Raw genomic sequence first — 25,462 nt, 5'->3', positions numbered from 1 at the left:
AAAAGATACACCACTCACAGTAGTGTTTTTTGTACTAAAACAGGATGGTACCTGAAAAATAACTGCTGTCCTCGGTCATATCATATGACATATAAAAAAACAGGTGGCTCTTGGGATGTCACCTGGGTATATACTTCATGTGACAATGCCATATATGCATCCAAGTAGTCTAACTATATACTTCATGTCAAGCGAACATGTAGTGTCCTTTACTGACTTAGCTTTCATTACTTGAGGTGCTTTGCTTACTTGGTATACTTTACTTGCTTAGTGTAGATTACTTGCTTGGTGTACTTTACATGCTTGATGTACTTTACTTCCTTGGTATACTTTACTTGCTTAGTGATAAAAGTGTTGACAAGCCTGCACAACTCCTGCCGTTCGCAGATGAATAAGTTCTAAAGCCCTCATAGCTTAAGGTGGCTCCCTATAGTTTACAATTGCACGCACGCTGAGGACGAAAGTTCAAGTAATCTGCACGCGCTTGAAGGAAAACGTCAGTATCTTTCGATATTTTATGACGTCAACATGAGCACAAAAAGCAAAACTGACAGTGAATTTTTTCGAGTTTCCTTCGCTGAAATTTCGTAAAATTTGGCAGACTGGTAGTACATATCTTACTTTAGTCGGAGCTTGTTTTTGAAGGAAATCTATAAGACCAGTTTTCTGGCAGGCATAAAAGACATAAATTTGCAAAAATCAAAAAACCTGCCTTAATAAACCTTACTTTTTTCATGTTTAAAATTCGTATCCCGCAGGATGTGATATGCTGTGAAAATTTTGGAAGATTTCACCGAAGAAATTTCAAGAAAATCACAAATAAAGCCATAAAAAAGCAAAAAACACATTTGCTTAGGCATTTATAATTCAAAAAACCCATAATTTTAACAGAGATGATAGTAAAATACTATTTAATCATTGCTTATGACATGTAATAAGTTTGAAAGGACTGGGTGTAAAAACGAATGGAAAAACGGCACTCAAAACATAGCACGAGCATGTGCAATGCCATAAATGATTACCCTATGGAGCCACGTTAACTTTAACTAGGATGCAAAAGAAGGGATTTTCCCTCACAATATGAAATGATGGGGGGTTCCTTAAAGATTTCTCTCAGTTGTGGTTGATTATCTATAAGGTGCCATTTCCCCATGAGTGTGTCCTTTAGGTTAGGCAGTGCCGGGTGGTATTGCGTTACAAAGGGCAGTATTTTCTTTTGTGCGGCATTGTTTTTCTGTGCCAGCGACATTTTTCTGTCGGAGAATTTAATCTCTGAAAGGTGTTTCTCTACAATTCTAGCTGGGTAATGTCTATTCTGCCAGCGCGTTTTGAAATTACTCGTGTTTTCCTCAGAAGTAAATTGGGAGGAATTCGATCTCAGAACCCTCAATGCTTCTCCTTTGATAAAGCCTTTTGTGACACCTGGTGGATGACATGAATAGAAATTCATGTATTGAAAGGTCTCTGTAGGTTTGAAATGTGTTCCCACGTCAAGAATAGATCGATTCTTTATTGAATCTGTCACCTTGGTACACTTTCGTGTCCAAGAACATAGTTTCTGTTTCTGAGATTTCAGCCGTGAACATGATGTCATTGATGAATCTTTCCAAAAGATGGGTTTCGTGTTACTTTGTCTGAGTATTTCTATTTCTATTTTGGCCATAAATGTGTTAGCAAAAGCTACAGACATTTTCATTCCCATGGCTGTTCCATGAGTTTGGAGGTAATCTTTTCCATTGAATTGGAACAAAATTCCTTGTAGAATCAGACTAAGGATTTCTCTTAAATACCTGCTAGGAATTGGAGGATTCTCGTGATAAAACTCTTCGTATGCTTCGCATACTGTGGTAATACCCTCTTCCTGTGAGTATGTTTGCGTAGAGGTACATCAAGCAAGTAAAGTACATCAAGCAGGTAAAGCACATCAAGCAAGTAAAGTACATCAAGCAAGTAAAGTACATCAAGCAAGTACAGTAAATCAAGCAAGTAAAGTATATCAAGCAAGTAAAGTACATCAAGCAAGTAAAGTACAGCAAGCAAGTAAAGTACAGCAAGCAAGTAAAGTACAGCAAGCAAGTAAAGTACATCAAGCAAGTACAGTAAATCAAGCAAGTAAAGTACATCAAGCAAGTAAAGTACATCAAGCAAGTAAAGTACATCAAGCAAGTAAAGTACACCAAGCAAGTAAAGTACACCAAGCAAGTAAAGTACATCAAGCAAGTAAAGTACATCAAGCAGGTAAAGCACATCAAGCAAGTAAAGTACATCAAGCAAGTAAAGTACATCAAGCAAGTACAGTAAATCAAGCAAGTAAAGTATATCAAGCAAGTAAAGTACATCAAGCAAGTAAAGTACAGCAAGCAAGTAAAGTACAGCAAGCAAGTAAAGTACAGCAAGCAAGTAAAGTACATCAAGCAAGTACAGTAAATCAAGCAAGTAAAGTACATCAAGCAAGTAAAGTACATCAAGCAAGTAAAGTACATCAAGCAAGTAAAGTACACCAAGCAAGTAAAGTACACCAAGCAAGTAAAGTACATCAAGCAAGTAAAGTACATCAAGCAGGTAAAGCACATCAAGCAAGTAAAGTACATCAAGCAAGTACAGTAAATCAAGCAAGTAAAGTACATCAAGCAAGTAGAGTAAATCAAGCAAGTAAAGTACATCAAGCAAGTACAGTAAATCAAGCAAGTAAAGTACAGCAAGCAGGTAAAGCACATCAAGCAAGTAAAGTACATCAAGCAAGTAAAGTACATCAAGCAAGTACAGTAAATCAAGCAAGTAAAGTACAGCAAGCAAGTAAAGTACATCAAGCAAGTACAGTACATCAAGCAAGTTAAGTACATCAAGCAAGTAAAGTACATCGAGCAAGTGAAGTACATCAAGCAAGTACAGTAAATCAAGCAAGTAAAGTACATCAAGCAAGTACAGTAAATCAAGCAAGTAAAGTACATCAAGCAGGTAAAGCACATCAAGCAAGGCTGCTGCCTAACGGGCGCCCGGTCGCCTGAGGCGCCTAACTTACGAGTGCGGGCGACTAAAGTTTTGTTCAAGGAGCCCGAGTGGGCGCCTAAACATGGAGTTTTGTTTCCCATGTAATATGTCCGATGACTTCAATCTTCTCATGAAATTGGTCAAAAAATCGTTCACACAATAAATTAAACGGAAAACAACAGCTACTCTGGTCCTGTTTTGCTTTTATCACGAGCAATCTGGGCAAAAGCACGGCAACAAAGTCTCTGTCCGCTCACGAAACAGCCGAAAACAGCCATGTTTGAAAATCGCCCTATAATGCATTGCAAGCTCAGTATTGAATAACTGTACATCATGTATGCCAATGGATTGTGTCTCTGTTGATGCCTTACTGATTCCAAGTTGCAAATTAACTACTTTGATAACAAATATTTTTAGAATTGGAGTGATGATCCTGCTGACATTATATTTACAGTTGAAAAAAGATAAATGTGTCTAAATATTTGTCTGATATTTCAGAAAACTTCACTTAGATGTACTGAATGAATTTCTTTAGGTTCTGAAAGGATAATTCAAGTAACTAGCCAACAAAAGGAACACATCATTGCAATTCTCTTTGCATACTAGGCTTCTATATTTTAAATTATCAAATGAATTGTCACGACTCCGCCCAATATACAAGAATTTATTTTCTCCAAAGAAGTGGCCAATATTGCTGTAATGCTGCCTCAAAATCACCTTTAGTTTATACTAATGTCCCAAGCCCGGGGAAAGAACACACATTTCAGTGAGGCCAAATTCAAACCCCCCCAAATGCCTCTTTCATTTTTGTTTGTTTTCATTTGTGGCTTGCATTTCATAATTTGTACAACGTATTTCGTCTTTTTAAAATAGAATTGCAAAACTCAAAAACAAAAGCAGCAATATAATTTTTCTTAAAAAAAGCTGCAGCACCTGCACGGATACACCAATAATTGAGTTTGACCAGAAATAGTATTCTTTCTCAGTCATGACCTGATCACTTTGCTAAATGCTTTATTTATAAAATTTGATTGATATTAGACCATATTAGTGTCTCATGGAAAATCTCTGCCCCAGGACCCCTCCCCAAAATTTCCACAATTAACCTCCCGCCATCTTCCTCAACCTCCCCAACCCCCCCCCCCCCCCCCCCCTCCGGATTGACCACGGAGAATTTTATTTGGGCTCCTAAAAAAGTGGCTTGGGCTCCTAACTTTTGGTGAAAGAAGCCCAAAGGGCTCCTTAAAAATTGCCTTAGGCAACAGCCTTGCTTAACAAGTAACATTTCATGATAAAGACTGCCTTCATATTCAACACGCGGACACGTATAGGCTAGGTCAATTTGTGGTCAATTCAGCTGAATTGTAAGTTAATTGTTTTATCTTCGCTTTGAAAATTGGAACAGCACATAATATTTGTTTACCTGTTTGTTATCTGTTTGCCTTCTTGACTTTTCAATGGTGGTAATAAAAAACAACAAGGTCTGCTGCCACCGCTTCATCGTGAAAATGTGCACATGCCGACAAATTTGATTTGTGTACTATGCTACACTGCATGCCTGCCAAAATTGCTCTTGCTTCAAAGTTCAAAAGGTACATGCAATAACTGCACTTTTACATTTTTTACCTGTTCATTTATTACTTCAGAAAAAGCAGATCATGATTACGTTGGTGAAATAATACTCCATATCAATTAACTTTGTGACTAAATGTACCCGGTGCAAACGCTTGTAGTAGCCGGTGACTTGCGTTGGGCGCCGGCTAATTTTGAAAACCCTGTGCGGTGACATTTCCTTCTTAATTCAAGGGGTAGCCATTCGTTTAACAACTGTGTCACAATGCCATCTTCCCTTCTGGATTCCCCCTTAATGAATCTGGCTACCCACCTCTGGATGGTTTCCACACTCTTCACATCTTTCTTTAGATGGGGATTCCACACAGCTGATGCATATTATTTAACAAATAAGGAAGCCTAAGCCGTGTATCACACAGTGATAAAACACAGTAATAAAACACATACTCTGCATGTGGTCTTGCCAGGGCTATATACGCTTGCTCCTTGATCTTTTGTGGACATTTTGACAGGTTCCTTCTCAGGAATGCCAATGAGCGGTTTGCCTTTCCTGTAATATGTTTTCAATTAAAACTCTACGGAAATTTAAGACCACTTGAGAAATGTAGAAAACATTCGCCTGCGACTCATGTTTTCTAACTTTCCCTTGTGTTCTCAAATGCCCGTTGTGTTTTATCACTGTGTGATACACGGCTTAGGCTTTTTTATTTGTTAAATAATATTATCATATATTTGCATCAGGATTTGCCTGGGCATGGTGGAAATCCATGAAATGTATACAAAGTTAAATAATCCGTTGTCAGTGGCTGATCGAAGCTCAGGCTTCGTAAAATAATATACTTATTGACTTTGTACTTACAATGAGCTTTACATGTCGGATTTAAGCAAATCATTATAAGACTTACAGGTAATAAAAAAACACCGGTAGATAGTACATAAAGCTTGATAGTAATAAATACTTTGTCAAGACCTTCATATTAGATTTCTAGCATTAATGTCATTGTCTATGGCAAATGAGTTTTAATTCCTACCTGGTGACTGTGAGAGCCTCCACGAGCATTTCTCCGCATGGCTGCCACAACAAGCGACATCTCTCCCTGAACGATATAGACGCCATTTCGGGGAGACATATGCCCTTGATCTTCGACTTTAAACATGAAGAAGCAGCAGTTGAAGTGAGAACAATTACGCTAGATGAGTTCTTTAAGACTTAAGATCCAGGTCTAAATTTTCTAGACATCGCCAATGGCAGCAGAAGCAAGGAATTTGAAGATGTTTAAGATACCGTTGTCACTCACAAAAATTCATCGACGGACATTTTGGATGGTGGATACGCTGACGTCACAGGGTTACACGCAGGCGCCAAAGGAGAGAAAACTGGACAGGAGTTTCTCTAAGTACATTCTCGTCCCCAGAGCCTCCGTTTCTCCGACCACGTGACCAAAAGAAACGGATGGCTACTCGTCAACGACATTTTAAGACGAGTAGCACTGGGGACGAGAATGCTCTAAGTATGTTACCGTTGCAGTTATGTCCTATGTGGCAGACATGTCCTCTGACGTAATGTGATATACAGAGCCAATCATATCATTTTTTTTTTTTTTATTAGTTACTTACCTACATAATTATAATAACAACTAATATTACTAATACTAACAATATAATACAACTAATTAGTACTAATAATACTACTGCAACTAATGTTATTACAACACTAAAAAACACCAATATCACTAACAATAGACGGTAACCAAAAAAAAAAAATTCCAACAAACTATAACTAAATATTTACAAAATATAATGTAAATAACATATTAATTAGTCTTACATAAGTCAACATACAGAAAGTGAATGCATATTAACACCTTTAAATAATTAAGTTTTTACAGAGGCGACAATATCCATTTAGCTTCAAAGAAATCCTTTGTTTTTTCACTATGCAGACTTATATATTTTTCCGTTTCATACTTTACAGCAATTTTCTTTTTAAATCCATATATATTTGGAAGAATTTGACTTCTTCTACAATCCCATAAGTACAATTTCCCAATTATAATTAGATAGTTTAGCAGCTTAGCAGAAGGGGAGTTTTGTGGTATCATTCCAACTAAAACATCTTGCAACGAAAGTCGAATGTTTTCCTTTAAAAGTTGGTGCCAGAATACTTCGAAGTCACGCCAGAAATCTATCGAGTAAGGACAGAGATACAGGAAGTGATATAGCGTTTCTGGTTCAGATGAACAAAATGAGCACGAGTCGTTCATTTTAAAGCCAATTTTGTAAAGTTTAGCATTAGAGTAAAGAATGGAGTTAAGAATTTTGAATTGAAATGCCTTAACATATGCTTCAAGAGCAACACTATGCGGGATCGTAAAAATTTGTTTAACTTCCTCGAGTGTAAAATGAAATTCATTTTGCAGCTTGTTTACAATAGTTGGAAAAAGAGCCTTTCTGCTTACAAGTAAAGTATAGTAGTCTTTAGATTTCTTCTTTGTCACATCAAATATATTCTCGTCAATTTTTAGAGAAAGTTCACCTGTTGTTGATTTATGAGTACTATTTTTTAAAATGGAAGGAATGGAGTGTCGAAGACCAGCCCAAACTAAAAAATTAGTTTTCGAAATCCTGTTAGAAACTAGGGAAAAGGAATCTTTGTTATTTAAATCAAAGGATAGATCGCTGATATGAACTACACCAGCCTCGAAATAGCTTTTATAATAAACTGTTTTATTATTAATGAGTATTTGTTTGTTATCCCAAAGAATATAACGACAGTTTTTTTCTGCACAGAACATATCTCTAAATTCTGACCACCACTGCAGTAATTCTAGATAGAATAGAGAAATATTCAGTGGAAGGATGCTAACATCATAGTTGCAATGCCAAGAAAAGGCCGCCAAAGCGTTCTAGGTGATATGTCAGATACCTTTTCCAGGTGCGATCATTTGAGCTAACTATTCGTTTTAGCCATGCCAATCGAAGCGATATTATCATGCTATCAAAATCAATCATCTTTAATCCTCCGTTGGAGTGTTCATTTATCGCCGATCTACGTGTGACTTTATCAGGACCATTCCATAAGAATTGAAATAATAACTGGTTTAACTGACTTACAAATTCTTGTGGGGTAGGTATTAAAGATGACACATAAACAAATTTCGGGATTAATAGAGATTGGATAAGTGTAATTTTGCCATAAATAGAAAGACCTCTTGAGGACCAAATTCTAGTCAGGTTTTTAATACTGTCTAATCTTTCTATGAAATTCTTTTCAATAAGCAATTTTTGATCATACGTGTAATAAATTCCTAGAGCCTTTATCGGTTCGTTAGGCCATTTAATCCCAAAAGGCTGTGCTTTGCAGTTCCTTGAAGAACCTATCCACATAGCTTCCGTTTTGAAACAATTAATCTGTAAGCCAGAGACAATCTTGAAATCATCTAATAGCCTAAAAAGAGCAGTAGCAGAGCTTGTGTCGGCAAGTATTGCTGTCGTATCATCTGCGTATTGAAGAATTTTTGTGGAGCCAATCATATCATGCGTTCTAGATAGAACGCCAATCATGCCATGCGTTCTATCTAGCAACACGCAGCATAAGACTGGTAACTAAACTCCGTTGCAGTTCGGTCTTCGAGCAAAATTGATTTTTCGAGGGGTACCGTACGGAAGCAGTAGTTGACTTTGTATGTCTTTACTCTGAACCAGAGTGACTCATGAAAGTTCGATCGAAGATTTAAACAGTGGTTACTCTCCGGTTTGCGAACTGCGTGTTCCCGGCCAGCCAATATTAAACTCCGCGCTTCGATTATCCTCAAATCGTTCAGATCGTTCAATGATATTACAGAGGCAAAACGAAATCCCTGAGAAGCAGTGTAACCAATTTAAGTTTCGGTCCTGTAAAACTACCACTCAATCTGCGCAATATTTCTCTATTTCCAGTGTCACTCACACGAAAGCCGGTTCGCGAAAGCCCTCTTCTCAGTATGAGTTTGTTGAGGCTGACTGAACCTTTTTGGGTAAGCCGTCTCCTGTAGCATCGAACATTTATTACAGAAAGTTTCTTGTCGAGTAGATTTTATGGCCGGAGTGCTTTCTAACTGTTCCTAGTTCGCTTTGCTTTACAAAACAGCAGTAGTAGTCGAAAAACCACAGAGCACTTCGTGGCCTATTCAAAACACCCCAGAGCGCTTTGTGGCCTATTCAAAACACCACAGAGCGCTTTGTGGCCTATTCAAAGCACCACAGAGCGCTATGTGGTGTTTTATTTTGGGATTTAACATTGAAAACTGGATGGCTCGTTGACTCGCAAATATCTCACGGCTATTTGCTGAAATAATTTGGTTTTTCCAATTTTCCACACCACAAAGCGCTTTGTGGCCTATTCAAAACACCACAAAGCGCTTTGTGGCCAATTCAAAACAACACAAAGCGCTTTGTGGCCTATTCAATATACCACAAAGCGCTTTGTGGTCGTCATCGTTATCATAGCGATTCCGTCAGTTGAAGTTATACTATGCGGACAAAACTGGCAGAGGGGCTCTCTTATTTTGACAGGGAGGTTGGCAAGATTTTCGCACCACCCCTTACATTAATTATGCATGGCATTTTTTGACTGACTCGTTCTTTTCACGATTGCTGTTTGAGTATAGTGTGATAGTTTGAGATGGTTGCAGACATAATTAATGTATGGCCTGTACGGAAATCGTACCTGGAGGTTAGCCGAGTGCTCTTAAAGAAACCTCTGAAAGGAACCAATAGATTTTCGCAAACGTGCTGAGGCAGGTTATGTTGAACACTATTTCAATTTTTGTTTTTAGAAAGAAATATCACCGAATCTCCGATGTAAGACTTAATACCCTTAAAAGTACTCGTTATGGTTATCAGATAGAGCACTGACTGCTAATGAGATTTGCATTTCTGGGATCGGCTGAAATTAGCTACAACGGGTGCCTGTTATTAACCGGGAGAAACGATGAAATGAAAGCAGGTTGAAAATTAGGAATTCAGTGATACCTCAACAACGTATCACTTGTTTCGGTTGGGGATTCTTAGAGGGATTTATTATGTTCATTGATTTATAGCTCCATTGTTAGTCCTCGTTTGTAGGCACACCCCTCAGGAATTTAGCACTGAACATGGAATGAAAGTTACGTCGGATACTGATATGGGTTTTTAGATCTCGCCTAGATCTCGTCAGATCTCGCCATAACATTGCAAGGTGAAGAACTCGACCAATGTTTTACCAACACGGACCTCATACTAGTTCAATAATATAATTCAGTTATGACAAAGAAGATTACAAATCTTTTTTTTTTATTTATGGCTAGACTGGAATTTATACAACTGGTGTTTTCATGAGCAGGTATGATTACAATTATCACCATCAACTGGAATCTTATAGATCTTTCTACACACAGGCGAACCAAAACAATCTGACTTGTGACCTTGAATTAATTGGCTTGAATTATCTACAATGCTCACGGATGATACAAACCGTTGCTTTATCCAAACATTTTCGAAAAATATATTTTAGGGCCTGTTTTTAGCCCGTGTTGTAAAACCACTATAATCTTGAAATTTTTATTGTTACAAAGGCAAAATAACCAAAGTTAGAATTAGTTTGAGAAATTATATTTTTGACAGGTAAATGCCTTTTGGACATACTAATATAATACTTATCATTGCATTTACAGTGGTGCACTTCTAAAACAGGCCACCAAAATAATTCTTTTCATCATTTTTTGACATGTTTTCAACAACTTTCTTATGGCTTCCATTCAAACCTGGCAAATCCAAAATTATGAAAAGAAATGTGAGAGGTGGAGTTGTCGACTGATCAACAGGTTACATGATGCTTGATATTTTCACCGTACCTAGTTCATGTATTTTGATTAGCTTATTTAAACCAAGGAGGGTGGCCACAGTTAGTCATGCACAACTGTGACTGGGTTCTTAAAACAAAGATGAAAAGTTCTGTCACTCTTTTGTCCCTTAAATCTAGATCTAACAAAACTATTCACAGACAACCCAGTGATTTGTGGTTCATTTAGTAAAAAAAGTGATGACATATTTTCTCCAGCCTTTGAGCTTGGGCTAATTTGAATAAGCTGTTGTAAATGTAGAACAATCAAAACAATTTCAGACTCATCCTCTATTTACTTAATTATTACTTATTAATACATCTGTGAAAGAAATACTGATAAAAATTTAAAAAATCTACAAAATAAATACTGATTATTCTCATCCTCTATTAACTTTCTGTAGAGGTCTTCATCATCACTGTCTTGTTCTTCTTGATCCTCTTATCCTTCTTCTTCTTCTTCTTCTTTGTCTTCTTCTAACTCCTCATCGATCTTATCATCTAATGCCTCCAGGTATGGTTTGGCCAGGCTATTAAAAATATGGAAAGGGATTTACTTCATTAATGGACACGACAATATTGTGGAAAACTGACACTTTCTGTGAAGGGACCCATTTCTTGAAACTTCCTGGCTACACATGGGCTTGTCAACTTACAGGGACCGTTTTCAGGCTGCTGTGTTGGGCCCAAAGCACCAAACTACCTAATGAAACTGAAATCAGATTTTAAAAAGAGCTTTGGAATTATAATCTAAAGTACAGCAGGGGTAAGGGTGGTAAAGTCTGCATACGAGCCAAGTGGCCCACCAGGCCGGAGCTTATCCCGGTTTCCTTAGCATGAAGCGACTAGGAGTATTTCTACTCCCCCCTGGATGGGATGCTAGTTCATCACAGGGTTACCCCAGCACTAAATTTGCCGGTACCCATTTGTACACCTGGGTGGAGAGAGGCACTGTGAGAGTAAAGTGCCTTGCCCAAGAACACAACACAGTGTCCCTGGCCAGGGCTCGAACCTGGACCGCTCGATCCGGAGACGAGTGCACTAACCATGAGGCCACTGCGCCTCCAGAGTACAACAGTAATATTGCTGTAATTAAAATTATAAATAATTATGCATACTGCCTTTCTATACCTAAATAAGAAAACCAGTTTTTGATTAACATGATGGAAATGGACTTCTCTATAAACTCACTGCCTTCAACTTAATGTCTGCTAATTTTTCATGCAAATAGCAAACCACCAGTTGTGATTGCAGTTACCCGTCTCATTCTATATAGCAATTTTTAATTTGGTTTCAAAATTAACTTGCATTTGGGTTTGCATCACTGTCCTCTGTCTTGCATCCTGTACTTTCTTTGTTGTGTTGTTTGTAATATTGTTACATGTAATACTCTGGTTCTGGTTTCAAGGCACTTCAATGAAAACTGTTCAGACATCACTTACTTCCTGTATGAGATGAAGTAATGAAGAACATGTCATTTTTGGTCTGGGGTATTGATGGGGATTCCTTGACAGGCCCCCAGAGGAGCTCCCACCTGCTTTAAAAATTATATCATAAGGCTAGCAAAACTTACCAAGTAGTGCCAGTCCCAAACCCCACATTAGAATCTAAAATCCTTAAAACTCATAGTCTTGTTGTTATTGGGATAAGATGTTCTAGGTTCTGAGCTACTGTGTCTGAAACACCTCACAAGATTAGAAGCCACAGATTTAGGAAAGCCATTCCCTAACAGGAACGTTTTATTTCACACATATGAGAAGCCTGGTGCAACAAGGCTCTAACCCAAGCAATTTTGCAAGGCCAACGTTTATTCTGTCCAGTGTTTGTGTGCTTCCTATAAATGTCAATGGATGTTCTTTTCAGGGAAATGTCCAGGAAATGGACCATGTCATCTTCAAATTTGTTGACCGTAAAACATATCAGATTTATTTGGTTTGTCCATCAACAGCATATCTTCAAAATAACGTCCTTAAAACTAGTCATACATAAGGCCACTTTCAAGCATTTTATGAACAATATCACTTTTGAGTTCTGTCATGATAAAAAAAAACAATGGCCTAATGAAGAACCCAACAAAATGCCATCAATTTGCTTGTTGAGTGCTCTCTTAATTAATTTGGTGTTAATCAATTTATTGTCACTAACTCCAAAGAAAACAATCTGAACAACTGTCAGGGCTTGCTCTCAGGGCTTGCAAACTCCAATTCCTCTTAGAGTGGAAACAAGTTGTTTTCCTTCCACATCTACATGGGAGAGTACCATATGTGGGTGGTGGTGGTGGTGTATCAGGTTGTGTTTGACAAAACCTTTTCATTTTTTATGTTTTCACATATAGCAATATAAAGGAACTTTTTTAACTGTTTAATAGCAAACCACTTTATATTTAAAACGTGTCTGTTATTTTTAGTTAAAGTTAATTTGGCTAACACTTCCTTTCTATTTAAATGTATATTGCATGAAAACTGTGATCTGGTGGCCCTGGATGCAATTTGAGTTTTTCTGTAATTTTGAAAAGTCAAGCCCCACTGTTTGTTATTGTATCAAAAGGATAACACCATTCTTATCATGGTTATTCTACTGATTCCATTTCATCATTACTTAAGATGGCTCTGCAGTTATTCCGGACACACTCACCAATGTCAAAGTTTGGGGCTTTGAAGTGTTGGCTAAGAAATTTTGGGAAATATTTTGTCTTTCACTCGGTGATAATGTTAATTAATTCCATTTACTGGGGATAATATTTTTATTCTTACTGGTGTTTGACTGGACCCCATTTTTTGAACAACAACACTACCAGTAAAAAAATTTTGCTGGGCAGGCATACTTTTACTCAATATTATTTCTGGAACCAACTTATTTTGACTTAATAAAAACCATGCCCAAGTTTTGGGGAAATCACTTGAGCAGAAGTTCAGAAGTATTATGGTCAAAGACATGTAAACTCAACTCTATCATTCACTGAAAGTTCTATATAATCGACTCTCACTTCTGAAACAAGCCAGGAGCCCAAATTTTGTAAGAAGCTTGCCCCAAAGCTTGTTAAATCAAAGTGGCTAGTCGATTAGTGATTGTGCGAACCATAAAAAGCACTAATCCCTAGAACTCAAAACACTATAAAATGCTTGACAACCTCCTTGAATTTTCAAAGATGCATTTTGCAACACTATTTGGAAATAACTTTTGTGTCAAAGTCTTTCCACACAAATTGCACGGCACAGCAATATTTTGGCTACAAGTTTTACTGTTGTGACTCAAAAAGAAATGGGACACTGTTGTCAGGATTGTAAGCTACCCCCCGACTGATCTCTGGTGAGGCAGAGAAAGAGTTTTGTTGTTCTATGATTACAAATACAAAATGGGTACTACAGGTACAGGCTGATCGAGCCATCTTTTTGCAGCTCCTTAATACATAGTTAAAAAGACAATTATTAATAATAACAATAATAATACATAAAAATGGCAATAATAAAAACAACAACAATGATGACAAAAAAACAATAACAATAATATTAACGCTAATGATGTGCTTCAGGGCATGAATTATGTTTTCATTCATGACAGCTGGTTCATCATATTTGACCAGTAAAAGCGCTTCACTGGGTCTATTTGTCTGAAAAGCGGAGTCTCATCAAAATGTGTGGGCACAGTTCATGGATGTTTAAAATCTTGTGAGGGATGTGCTCTATGACTGATTAATCACCTAATGAATCACTGTTGCAACACCAAAAGAAGAAGGCAAGTTTATAAAATAAAGTTGAGCATTTCTGCAAGATGAAATTTTCTCATGAGTGCTAATGGGCAACAAAAGTCTACTAGGTAGGCAACTAAAAAGACACAAGGGGAACCAACAAAAACAGAACTAGTTACCCAAAGGGCATATTAGCAAGAAAGTTAGTGTCCAACATTAATAGCTGTCAAGCTCATTCTAAAGCTTTGTGGCATGCAAAAGTTTTCTTTGCTCTGCCTCCTCGACTCCTCAACCTCTCTTAATTCAGTTATGTTTGTTGTGCCCCAAACCATTGCAGGAAAGAAAGTGAGTGCTTTGCAGGCTGTAAGTATACAATCATGTAGAATACAGTAGGGGCAATTTTACATGTATGGTTTACCAGTTTTCTCATTAAAGTGCTGTTGGTTACTTTGTAAATGGCACTTCAAAAGTTAAGGTTGTTATTTGCTAACACAGAAAGCTCAACTTCCTACAAGCTGTCTTGTTCACAGCTTTTGGGGTTTTAAATAAGAGTCACAACAAAGAGTAGAAAAAATATGTGCACTGTGAAAAATGCTTAAGTAACTAAATATGATATGCAACTATCTTCTGTGTAACATGCAGCAAAAATTGCTTGTATCACTGCCATACGTCTACATGTATACCTTAACCTATAATATACCACAGAATCTCCCAAACTACCTTTAAGTTGAGGATTTTATTTTATATCAATTTTAAAAACAAAATTATTTTGTTCTATGGGTTGTTGACTAGTTTAATGGATACACAAGGATATTAAGTTATGCATCAAAGTGGTACTGTACGATCACTTCTTCCTTAAGTTTTTGAAACTCCATCTACTAAACACTCCCTGTGCTAAATTTTAAGCCTTCATACTGTAGCAGGGATGAAAAGGAATTAAAAATTAGAAACTGGCTAATTTATCCAGGTTCGAAGAAGATGTGTTTTGAAAAATAATAGCCAAAACTATAAGTTGGCTTTCTGTAACACATTTGGTTTGCAATGTTCTTCTTAGTATTGCTGGAGTACTTAGTGTACAAGAAAAAAACTCATAAGCTAACCAGATATTAAAGCATAATATAAGGACATAAGCCCTAAAATTCTTGAAAAAGTGCAGCCATTACGATTAAGACCCATTACGTAGAGGTAACAAAAAAATGAATTATTTTGGCAAGACACAACTCTAAAAAAGTTATCAACACATGACAACTGATACATATAATAGTAAGGGCTGATGCTCACCATCCCTAGTCCTTTCTCTGCTAAGACTTTCTTTGGTTTGTGTATGTTTTCCCTCATCCAACCCATGATGATCATGCATTACTGCAAAAACAGAAATTCAAAGCACTATTATTAAACACAAAATCACACAAATGCAATTATATTTTAAGTTAGACTGACCGTTTTAAAATAACATACAGCCTTGTAGATTAAAAGCTGTTCCTCAGTAAAGGGAAATTTAAAAGACAACAAAATTCAATCAGAAACAACTGCAAGAGTATGACTATCTTATCAAGACCTAGGTTTTTAAAGTCTATTTCAACTGACAATGAAACCAAAACAGAACAAACTGAATCTCTAGTGGCAAAGTTTGGCTGGTGAGAACTACATCATATTAATTTTACTAAGTGATAAAAGACATCCTTGAGAATAAAAATACAAGAAGATAAACAAACTGTTTTCCCCTTCTTTAATTGTTTTTACACATTAAAAGAACAAAAAACCCAAGCATCCAAAAACATGAATAAATTCTCCACAAGATAACAAGAATAGCAATGTTCCTCACACAAGAGCTGGCACAAAGAGATAATGGCAATGCCATCTCATGAAGACATGACAAGGCATTGGCATGTATCCCTATTATGTACTAATTGGACCAGCCGCATAGAAAAGGAAACCTAGGCAAGCACTTCTTAAAGCAGCCTCACATGATGACTGTATACACTGGGTGTCTACAAAACATTGCTTCATAACAAACAGCTTAAAGGAAGCCAGTCAACAACAGAGGAAAAGAAGAAAAGAAGGACAAACAACCCTGACATTTATTGGTGATTCCTTAGCACTATATTGCGAACCCATCAAGTTCAGAATTTTGTACTTATTCAATAACATCCAAAACAAAATCATTACTCATGGACACAAATTAAGACCTTAAAATCCAACAACTTGAGGAACGCTTTGATTGTATGTCATTTGGATTATTTTAGATTCTTTTGCATAAGTTGTTTATTATGTTGTTCCTTATGCTCAAAACGTCATGTATGCCTATCAAAGTTCATCAAAAAAACTGTACCTTCCCGCCACCGCAAAATGTATTGTGGAGTGATAAAATAAATGAATAGTACTATTTATAAGAACTGGCAAAATAGAGTAGACTAGTACATCATATCTATTTTGCAAGCATGGTGACCTATTTTAATTTATTTTTAGAGACTGGTGCTTGGTAGGGAACATTCAGGGAAATGTATCGTACATTTGTTTTCATGATTGAGCCCAGGAGATTACTTCAAGCTTACTTTAAAATCTGTAGAAATCATTGTCAATACTGATAGATGCAAAGAAATATCAGACAAAATAAAGGCTCGAAAGTTCAAACTGTCACAAGAATGGTAAACTTGATTTCTTGACATTAAACTAGACTCAAATTTCTTGAACTGTAACCAATTTCAATCCTTGCAATCCTGCACTTTATTTCGAAACTAATGTTTTTGCTTTGCTCTATAGCATTTTTTATCCAACTAAGCTGTATATTTGGTGGCATTTGGCGATACAAGGTGGTAATAAGCTGAGTGAAAATTTGCTCTGTCGGCATGACAGCGTTTCGTTATGCCCGTGACGGAGGCAGATCTTAATTGCAAAATGCAAAACACAACAGTGTGGACTATACAAACTAGTGCCAGCTTAGTTCGTGCCGCTTGAAAGCAACGCGACCAACAATACTTAGATTGCTGATGAACATGTCGAAATGGCTTCGTAAACTTGAGCCATTAATTACTCACTCCATTACTACAAACAACATAATACAATACACCACACTTCACAAAGCTTCTTACCAACAACATTAAGCTTCAAAGGCAGCTGTAAATGTGTTTCGGAACATGCAGAAAGATCAGACAAAACACCCTCACGATGAAAATCACAATCGATAGCTTTCACCTGGCAAACACCGTCCCGTCCCCTAGTAAAATAATCTCAGAAGACACGATCACAACGCATTTTCATTGGAAGAAACAACAACACATACAATTGGTCAAAAGGTGTTAGACATGTCTGCCACGCAGGACGAAAGTGCAACGCTAAGTATTAAGTAAAGTAAGCATTCCCAGTGCTTCTCGATCGCGCCGTCTATGAAGTTCAAAAACTGGGCTAAGTCGAGGCTTACAAGGCATCCTGGGAAGAGTAATCGCCACATGTTCGTCATCTTTGTTCTTCCTCTTGCAGGCACAGAAAGTCCTCGCGGTTTATTCCTTATAGACATCTACCATGGGAGATAGTGACGACGAATACGATAGAAGACGGGCAAGGGATAAATTCCGACGAGAAAGAAGTGATTATAACGATCGGAGGCGTGATCGCGAAGAAAGATCTTCGCGTCGAGACGAGTGGTCTGATAGACGACGTGAGCCATCTTGGGAAAATAGACGTCGAGGCGATTATCGCGAATTTGATAGAGGGAGAAGAGATAGCTCTGGGAGACACCATGAAATGAGCCCTCCCATGAAAAGAATTCGAAGAGATTGGTAATTAAATGAAAACTCTACATGTCCTTTGACTTGATCATAGGTTAACAAGGACCGTGCAATGTTGTTGTCTGGGTTTTTTTCACCTTTTGTGGTCCTGGTGAGGCCCTGGCCAAACGGAGTCGCAAATAGTCGCAAATTTTCAATTTACGTCTACTTGCGAGTCCGTTTGGTAAAGGCTTAAAAGATCGCTTCAAGTTTTGAACAGTGTTTGGGTGACTTATAGTGGGGCAAAGTGTTTGGGTATGATTCTCCAAAGTTTAGCTAAGTTAAGATTATCCACATTTGAATTCCCGTCGTCAAGCGATATGCATAGACCACTAAAAGTTGCAAAAGCCACTTGAATCTGCAGCTCTTGTAGTTGAGAGAATTGAAGGTTGAGTGGGTGTATGCTTCAAAGACATTAAATCAGATCTGCAACCTAGTTTGTAGAGTGTAGCCAAACTTTGGTAAGATCTAGTACCTGCAGAAGCATTGGCACTGAGAAAGGGCTTTTCTGATGGAAAATTGACTTGGATATTCTGGCAAAAAAATTCAAATGAAATTCATACATGACTGCAGTAAAAAAATATGTGGTTATGTTGACTTGACTGTCTACCGGATGTAATAAGAGAAGCAACAATAATAGAAGAGATCTGAAGGGTGATGGTACACATTAAATTCCTGGTACCTCTGTTAGTTAAGCATTTAAAACATGTTACAAACAATTTGGAATTTTTGATGGAACAAGTCTAAGTATTGAAACATCCAGACAATATATCCAGAACTAAATTGAAGACAAGGTGAAGGAAAAAGGACACACTGTTGTACTTTTTGAATATCACTGACTCCTCTGTAATCCATATACTCTACAAACTCTATCCTTGGCAACGTTTACATGAAAATATTTACTTGTAAAACATGTTACTCTGATAGCTATAGTGAAACTTAAAAACCACTCAAAATTTTGGGATCAAAATACAGTAATAAAAAACTGACAAAGTTTCGTGTGATTGGCTTATATGCTTTGCCAAAGGAATTTTGTGTAGATTCAACATTAATGTACATAATATTGGCGAATATTTACGAAGGGCATTCCTTTGTTAGTTTTACACATTTTCAGTGGTTTCGTTTTCCTGCAAGTGGCCCAGTTTAAGAAATTTGACTATAATAATAATATTGTTAGTCTGTACATGTTCCACAGTTAATTATAGTATAATATTTTACTTTGTTTTTGTAACCTTGTGTTAAGTTTTTTGGGCAAACTTAATTACCATATTCACAGCTTTGGTGTTTAATTTCATGACAGGCTGTTCATGTATCTGCTCTTTTTTTTTCAGGGATGAACCTTATCATGGAGCAGGAGATTATAGTGTACCTTATGGTGGTGTGCCAGCACATCACAGTGCATGGCCACACCCAGATGTTCAACAGCTGCAAGCATCTCAACAAGATACCAGACCACAGAGGTATGAAATGACAGCATGACCTTCTGGCATATAACATCTATTTGAATGCAAGGAAAAGCACTTTTCATTACTGCTTAAATACTGTAGTTTGCATGCAACAAATCAAAACTCAAAGCGTGTTCAACTGGCGCCCATTTTATGAAGCTCGATTTGGTGTAGAAATTTTTGTAGAACGCTATGACTCTACGCTTTCGTCACCAGTCTCCTCCTACTTATTGGAAAGATACATTACCTCCTACTTCATAGCTTTTACCGTAGTTGTGTATTGTTACTATGGTTACAGTGTACCTGCCTATTTTGTAACTTTTGATTTCAATTTGTAGCATATTCCTCACATATATACATACATATTAAAGTGTTATTACAGTGTTATTACAGTTAACAGTGTTTTAATCATTTTCAATTAAAATTCTGTGTTGAGTTTACCCTCTACTATCTACACTATGCTCTACAGTTCTATGTACAGACGTAGAGGCTTACAGTTATTGTAGCAAATATTAAAGCACATGGGGATTGTTTAGTGTTATTACGGTTCACAGTATTTTAATAATCTTTTTTTAATGTACAATTCTGTATTGAGTTTATCCTCTACACTATATGTTCTACCATCTACATTCTACTCTCTGCATTTTACCAGCTACTCTCTTCAATCTGTGCTCTCTGATTTACCATCTACCATCTACCCTCTAAGTCCTTCTACGCTCTATGTTCTACCAGCTACTCTCTTCGATCTGTGCTCTACACTCTATGATCTACCTGTTACCCTCTAAGCCTATCTACACTCTACTCTCTACATTCCACCAGCTACCCACTCTACACTCTACGATCCACCACCTACCCTCTAAGCCCATCTACGCTCTACTCTCTATGTTCTACCAGCTACTCTCTTCGATCTACGTTCCACGATCTACCCTCTGACCCCATCTGTTTAGAAGGTTATTGGAATTTTTTAATTGTGAGCAGCACAAAGGAAGACTTCTTATAGTTGTAAGCTTTTTTTAAATTTATTTCTGATGCACTTCATCTCTGTCTGAGACTTCTTCAGGGAATGATTTAAGCATGCCTAAGTTTAACTTCCCATGGAAGTGATTAACTGCTGAAACATGCTCTATTTTGGGAGCCATACGATTAGCACTAACCTTATGGCCCCCAAAATATAAAAAAAGTTAAAAAATATAAAAAATTAAAACATTAAAACATTAAAAAAAAAAAGACATTTTTTTGCTTGGGAGGCAGGGCTCGAAAAAAACTTGAATTCCAACTTGCCCTTAGGACACATATCTCTCAAGTTTTGCTTGCCCATGGCAAGTCTTAGTTTGCCCTTTTAATGATTTAGTTGGCGGATGACTTGCTTGGTCTCTTGTCCATTGGGCAAGTGAGAATGTAAAGTTACTTGCCCAGAAGGAAAATCTCCCTGTCCGGAACAATGGGACGGCACTTTTTTCGAGCCCTGGGAGGGTCCCAAAGAAATCCTAATAGAGTTTCTTAGTTGTCTCTATAGCAAGAATGATCGTATCAAACTTATGTACTATGTTATTGACGAAAGTGGTATTTCGTTTCTCGATTTATTTCTTTACAAAGATGCTAATTTAGCGCTCTGCAGTTTTCTACCTATCAAAAGCCACTAAATAAGTATCTGTACATTCCCTTTGAGTCATTTCATCCCGCAAGCAACGAGAGGGCGTTTATTAGAGGCGAGCTTATGTGCTATACTAGAAATAGCTCCGCGTTTAAAGCCTTTAGCGAAACGCGAGAAATTCTGGAAGCACCTCCAGCTTTGCAGTTACCCAGTTGGGATTTTACTTCTCGTTAAATACAGTAACAGAATTAAATGGCTTTCGCTAAAACGTAAATCGTGCAACAGTAGAATAGTAGTCCAGGGCTCAAAATAACGGCCGGTCAACGGACAATGTCCGGCCAGAATGGTGACTTGAGCGGCCAAAAACTTCACTCGCCAAAATCTACTCACTATTGTGGTAAAAAATCTACCGAATGATGGTCATTGGTTCTTCGTGAATGAAAACTCTCTCTAAAATATGACTACGACAGAGTTTAGATTTTTTATGGCTTACACTTCAGAACTTAATTTTAGTCACATCATTACGAAACTTCCCAACACTTGTTGTGTAACTGTAGCTGTATTCCTGGTAACCTAATGATTTGTTATGCATTTGCATGGGTGAGAATCGAGGAAACATAAACTTCTACTTCGGCTATATTTGTTACCAAGTTACCGTATTTACCCGTGTATTAGTCGATCCCGTGTATAAGTCGACCCCCAATTTTTGAGGCCAAAAACTAGATTTTCTTAATTTCCAGGTAAGAATTTCTTGGAAAACTTATCTTGTATTTCTTAAAATTATCTTTCAGCTACCACAGATATGTAAACAAATCACAGCATGTTTCAATGCGCAGTTTTAAAGCTTATTATGGCACCTATACGAGCGTTTTACCCAGTTTAGCAACACATGTGCATACAGACTTTTCGATGATAATTTTTGTAAAATGCTCACAAAAATCAAACGTAAGGATTTCAAACAAGCCTTTTTAAGTGTGAAGAGATTAAAAGTGGCTTCATAAGACAGGCAAAACACCAAAGAAGCTCACGACTTTCAGAACAACGCCATAAACAAAGTGCAAAGCGTGTGTTGGGAACTTGGTAGTCAAGCCTTGAAATCGGTCAAGTACTGGTACAGAAGTCCTCGCACTCGTATCCTGCCAGGTTACCAAGCAGAGAAGTTCCAAGCGCGAAAGATATTTTCTCCGAGCGGCTTTACTACAGCTTTATTTAAAGGAAAAATATTGGTTCTTTATGACAAAATTGAGCCAGTGAGTGTCTACAAGATCCAGGTTAAAATTTAACGAATAAATGTTGATGCATTTTAACTTGAAGCTCTGATATGGAGAGACAGATTGCTAAGCGAACGTACGTTGTAAACTGTGCTGCCGTTTATCACATGTTTGTTAACATTGAAAGACAATTATTATGCTAATTATTTGACTGGCGCTTGGATCTCAAGTTTTGACCCATGTATAAGTCGAGGGCGAATTTTTGGACTGATTTTTAGGTCTTGAAAGGTCGACTTATACACGGGAAAATACGGTAGTTCTGAAGCCCAAAATTAGGATCTGCTGATGCATGTTTGGTTTCATTTACATTTTGATGGACATAACTACTTTGTAGAACATCAAAACAGCTCATGGAATTCAATATGCCGATCGAAAAAATTGAAGTTTGATCAAATAAAGAAGCTAGTCATAAAAGGGGATAAGTGACGATTTTGGTTGCTTTTCTTTTTTCTTGCTCCAAATTAGCTGAATTTTTGCATGTGGTCTTCAATGTAATAGAAAAATGTGGTTCTGTATTTTTGTTGCTGGTTTTTGCTTTGTTTTCGAGTTAAAACGTAGGCAAAAAACTTGGCTTTTCCTAGCCATGTCTTTAGGAGTTTATTTGTTGAACAGCAAACAGGCAGACTGTTTATAGTGTATGAAGTCAAAACCAAATCCCACAGCATATAGAGTGGAAATCTGGGAACGGATTGTTTACACCGGTTATTGTGACGTGAACACAACACGTGAATCGATCGAGCGTCAAACAAAATGCCATCAAACAAAAAAGAGATGTGCCGCATTAGAGCTCTGTCAACTAATATCGTAAACATTGTTTTAAAGTACCTTGTGTGCCTACCTGGTGGTTGAGAGGCATCATAAAGCCTCGATAAACCCGTAAGTCATCAGCACGTTTTAAAGAATCAAAATGTGTTCTGAAACTTCGAAGGCAGCTGATATACCGTAATTGTGTTATCGGCGTTCGAAGTCAGATCGAGCCAGATAGCAAAGTCCAAGAGCAGTTCTTGCCCAAGAAAAATACCCTCTGGTGAGTTGTGGCCCATTTGCCAAGCGTTGCTAGTGTCAAAGTTTGGAAAGCGAGAACTGGTTTTAGACTTATAAAATTTGTCTTGTATCGACCGCCATGTCTTCCTGCGCACGAGGTGTAAAGACCCTTCCCGGCATGCATTGCGATTACGTTCTGCGGATGTTTCTCGAACTGGTAACTAGATTTAAACATAATAATGGCCAGCAAGTGGCGATCGATTGTAACAGATCTGTGATCCAGTTTGCGTTGATTTTATTTCAAATAGGTATGATTTGTAGTGTTTTGAGCTTCTGGGATCAGGGGACATGCAGATGTATGGAGACCCGTACGTTGCGCAGAAGGGTTAATCTGTTAATCTGTCAGCCCTATTTATAGAGCGTTTTCACGTGGAGTCATCAAATTCTTAAATCCAAAACTAAACAGCCGCCAAAGTTGTTATCCTCATCAGGCATAAGAGGTACCAGCGCATTTTGAACTTGGAAGTTATGGCGGTGCGTGACATAAAGCTACGATCGCGTTTGTCGAAAACTATGTTTTATCTCGTGATATTTTAGCCATTGAAGGCGTTGCCGTATTTGAAAAAGTGTTTATTGAAATGTTTATTTGTTTCATTTTATTTTTATTTACACCTTTTTTTGACCTGAAATCAGCATTTTTGAGCTTATACGTTGCGTGAAATTACCATTTTTAGGAGCCCATCATGGGCTCCTACCATTTTGCTGTTTTCTAAGTGAAACCAACATCCTTGCCGTCACGCGTTAACGTCAAATTAACATTTTAACCTATTTAGACCTGAAATCAACATCATCGAGCTTATGCGCTGCGTAAAATTGACATTTTGCTAGTTTCTAAGTGAAACCAACATCCTTGCCGTCACGCGTCAACGTGAAATCAACATTTAAACCTTTGTTGACCTAAAAGCAACATTTTTGAGCTTATACGTTGCGTGGAATTGACATTTTGCTGGTTTCTAAGTGAAACCAACATCCTTGCTGACACGCGTTAACGTGAAATCAACATTTTAACCTATTTAGACCTGAAATCAACATCATTGAGCTTATGCGCTGCTTAAAATTGACATTTTGCTGGTTTCTAAGAGAAATCAACCTCCTTGCCGTCACGCGTTAACGTGAAATCAACATTTTAACCTATTTAGACCTGAAATCAACATCATTGAGCTTATGCGTTGCGTGAAATTGACATTTTGCTGGTTTCTAAGTGAAACCAACATCCTTGCCGTCACGCGTTAACGTGAAATCAACATTTAAACCTTTTTTGACCTAAAATCAACATTTTTGAGCTTATATGTTGCGTGAAATTGACATTTTGCTGCTTTCTAAGTGAGATCAAAGTCCCTGCGGTCGCGGCGGGCTGATCCTTTGTTATGATAAACCGAGGCGAGACTTCGACTTATAACAAAGGCTTGACTTGGTTATTATAACAAAGGATCGGCTCTGTTTATGATAACGACGGCCCGGCTACGTTTATTTGCAGCCTTGGCGGGAAAAGGGCGTTAGGTATTTTAATCAAAAGTGAACTTTGTCGAAAACGCTCCAAATTTCGCATAGAGTTTTGTTTAGGTATGTTTAGCAATGTCCCGTAGTTTTTGCGCTAAACCTTGCTTCGTTTTCAGGATATTGCGTATGCAAAAAACCACTCGGTTTTCCTAGTGGTGTCTTTATAAAGCGAAGCCAAAACCAGCGGCAAAAATACAGGAACACGTTTTTCTATTACATTGAAGACCACATGCAAAAATTCAGCTAATTTGGAGCAAGAAAAAAGAAAAGCAACCAAAATCGTCACTTATCCCCTTTTATGAGTAGCTTCTTCAAATAGGGAACCATTCAATACTTTTTCTTTGGCAGGTGGCAAGAATTCCACTGATAGCGTGCCACTTCATTGAGCTGCTGAACCCTGCCAAGGCTATCTTTGGTTAAGTTTTAAGCTTTTCTTTGTATTAAGCCAATTTTTAAAAGGTCTAGCAACAACTAGAACATACAAATTATATTTGTGGGTTTCATGAGGCCAACATTACTTGAAGTTTTTTAGATATATCTTGACCGGTCAGAAACGAGACATGACCGAGCTAAAATCACTTTGGCTGGTCAGCATGACTGGCCACGGTCTGAAAATTATTTGAGCCCTGGTAGTCTTTAAATCTATATTTAACTGTAGTCACGCTAACTGATGTGAAGGACATTTTTTTATAGTGTACTCAAAAAGTGTGAATACTTAGGTCACGTGACT

General features: G+C 37.5%; 2 protein-coding genes and 1 long non-coding RNA gene across 7 annotated transcripts in view; 1 reads left to right on the top strand and 2 right to left on the bottom strand.

Annotated features, from left to right (window-relative positions):
• The window catches only part of LOC110042207 (Golgi-specific brefeldin A-resistance guanine nucleotide exchange factor 1-like), a 111,093-nt gene extending 105,175 nt beyond the window's left edge, over positions 1 to 5,918 (bottom strand). For 2 of the 3 annotated variants that reach the window (XM_089270772.1, XM_089270774.1), the window contains exon 1: positions 5,595 to 5,918. In XM_089270772.1, the coding sequence (XP_089126898.1) occupies positions 5,595 to 5,720 (126 nt within the window). In that variant the 5' untranslated portion in view covers positions 5,721 to 5,918. Of the gene's footprint in view, positions 1 to 1,790; positions 2,137 to 5,594 lie in introns of those variants that run through there. The other variant, XM_089270775.1, reaches the window with a different exon arrangement.
• Positions 5,919 to 9,859: 3,941 nt separating this feature from the next.
• On the bottom strand, positions 9,860 to 17,459 carry LOC149105277 (uncharacterized). Its single transcript, XR_016201116.1, has 3 exons — positions 17,204 to 17,459; positions 15,393 to 15,473; positions 9,860 to 11,868 (listed from the first exon to the last, which is right to left on the bottom strand). It is a non-coding gene; the product is annotated as an uncharacterized LOC149105277 (long non-coding RNA).
• Positions 17,460 to 17,546: 87 nt separating this feature from the next.
• Positions 17,547 to 25,462, top strand: part of LOC110063375 (serrate RNA effector molecule homolog) — a 73,667-nt gene continuing 65,751 nt past the window's right edge. For all 3 annotated transcript variants that reach the window (XM_089270496.1, XM_089270497.1, XM_089270495.1), the window contains exons 1-2: positions 17,547 to 17,890; positions 19,210 to 19,338. In XM_089270496.1, the coding sequence (XP_089126622.1) occupies positions 17,634 to 17,890; positions 19,210 to 19,338 (386 nt within the window). In that variant the 5' untranslated portion in view covers positions 17,547 to 17,633. The remainder of the gene's footprint in view (positions 17,891 to 19,209; positions 19,339 to 25,462) is intronic.

This window comes from Orbicella faveolata, unplaced genomic scaffold (assembly GCF_042242905.1).
Source record: "Orbicella faveolata isolate gen_17 unplaced genomic scaffold, um_ofav_v1 contig_34, whole genome shotgun sequence".
Taxonomy (NCBI): Eukaryota; Metazoa; Cnidaria; class Anthozoa; order Scleractinia; family Merulinidae; genus Orbicella; species Orbicella faveolata.
The sequence above is the reverse complement of the archived record's forward strand: the minus strand, read 5'-3'. Positions and strand labels throughout refer to the sequence as shown.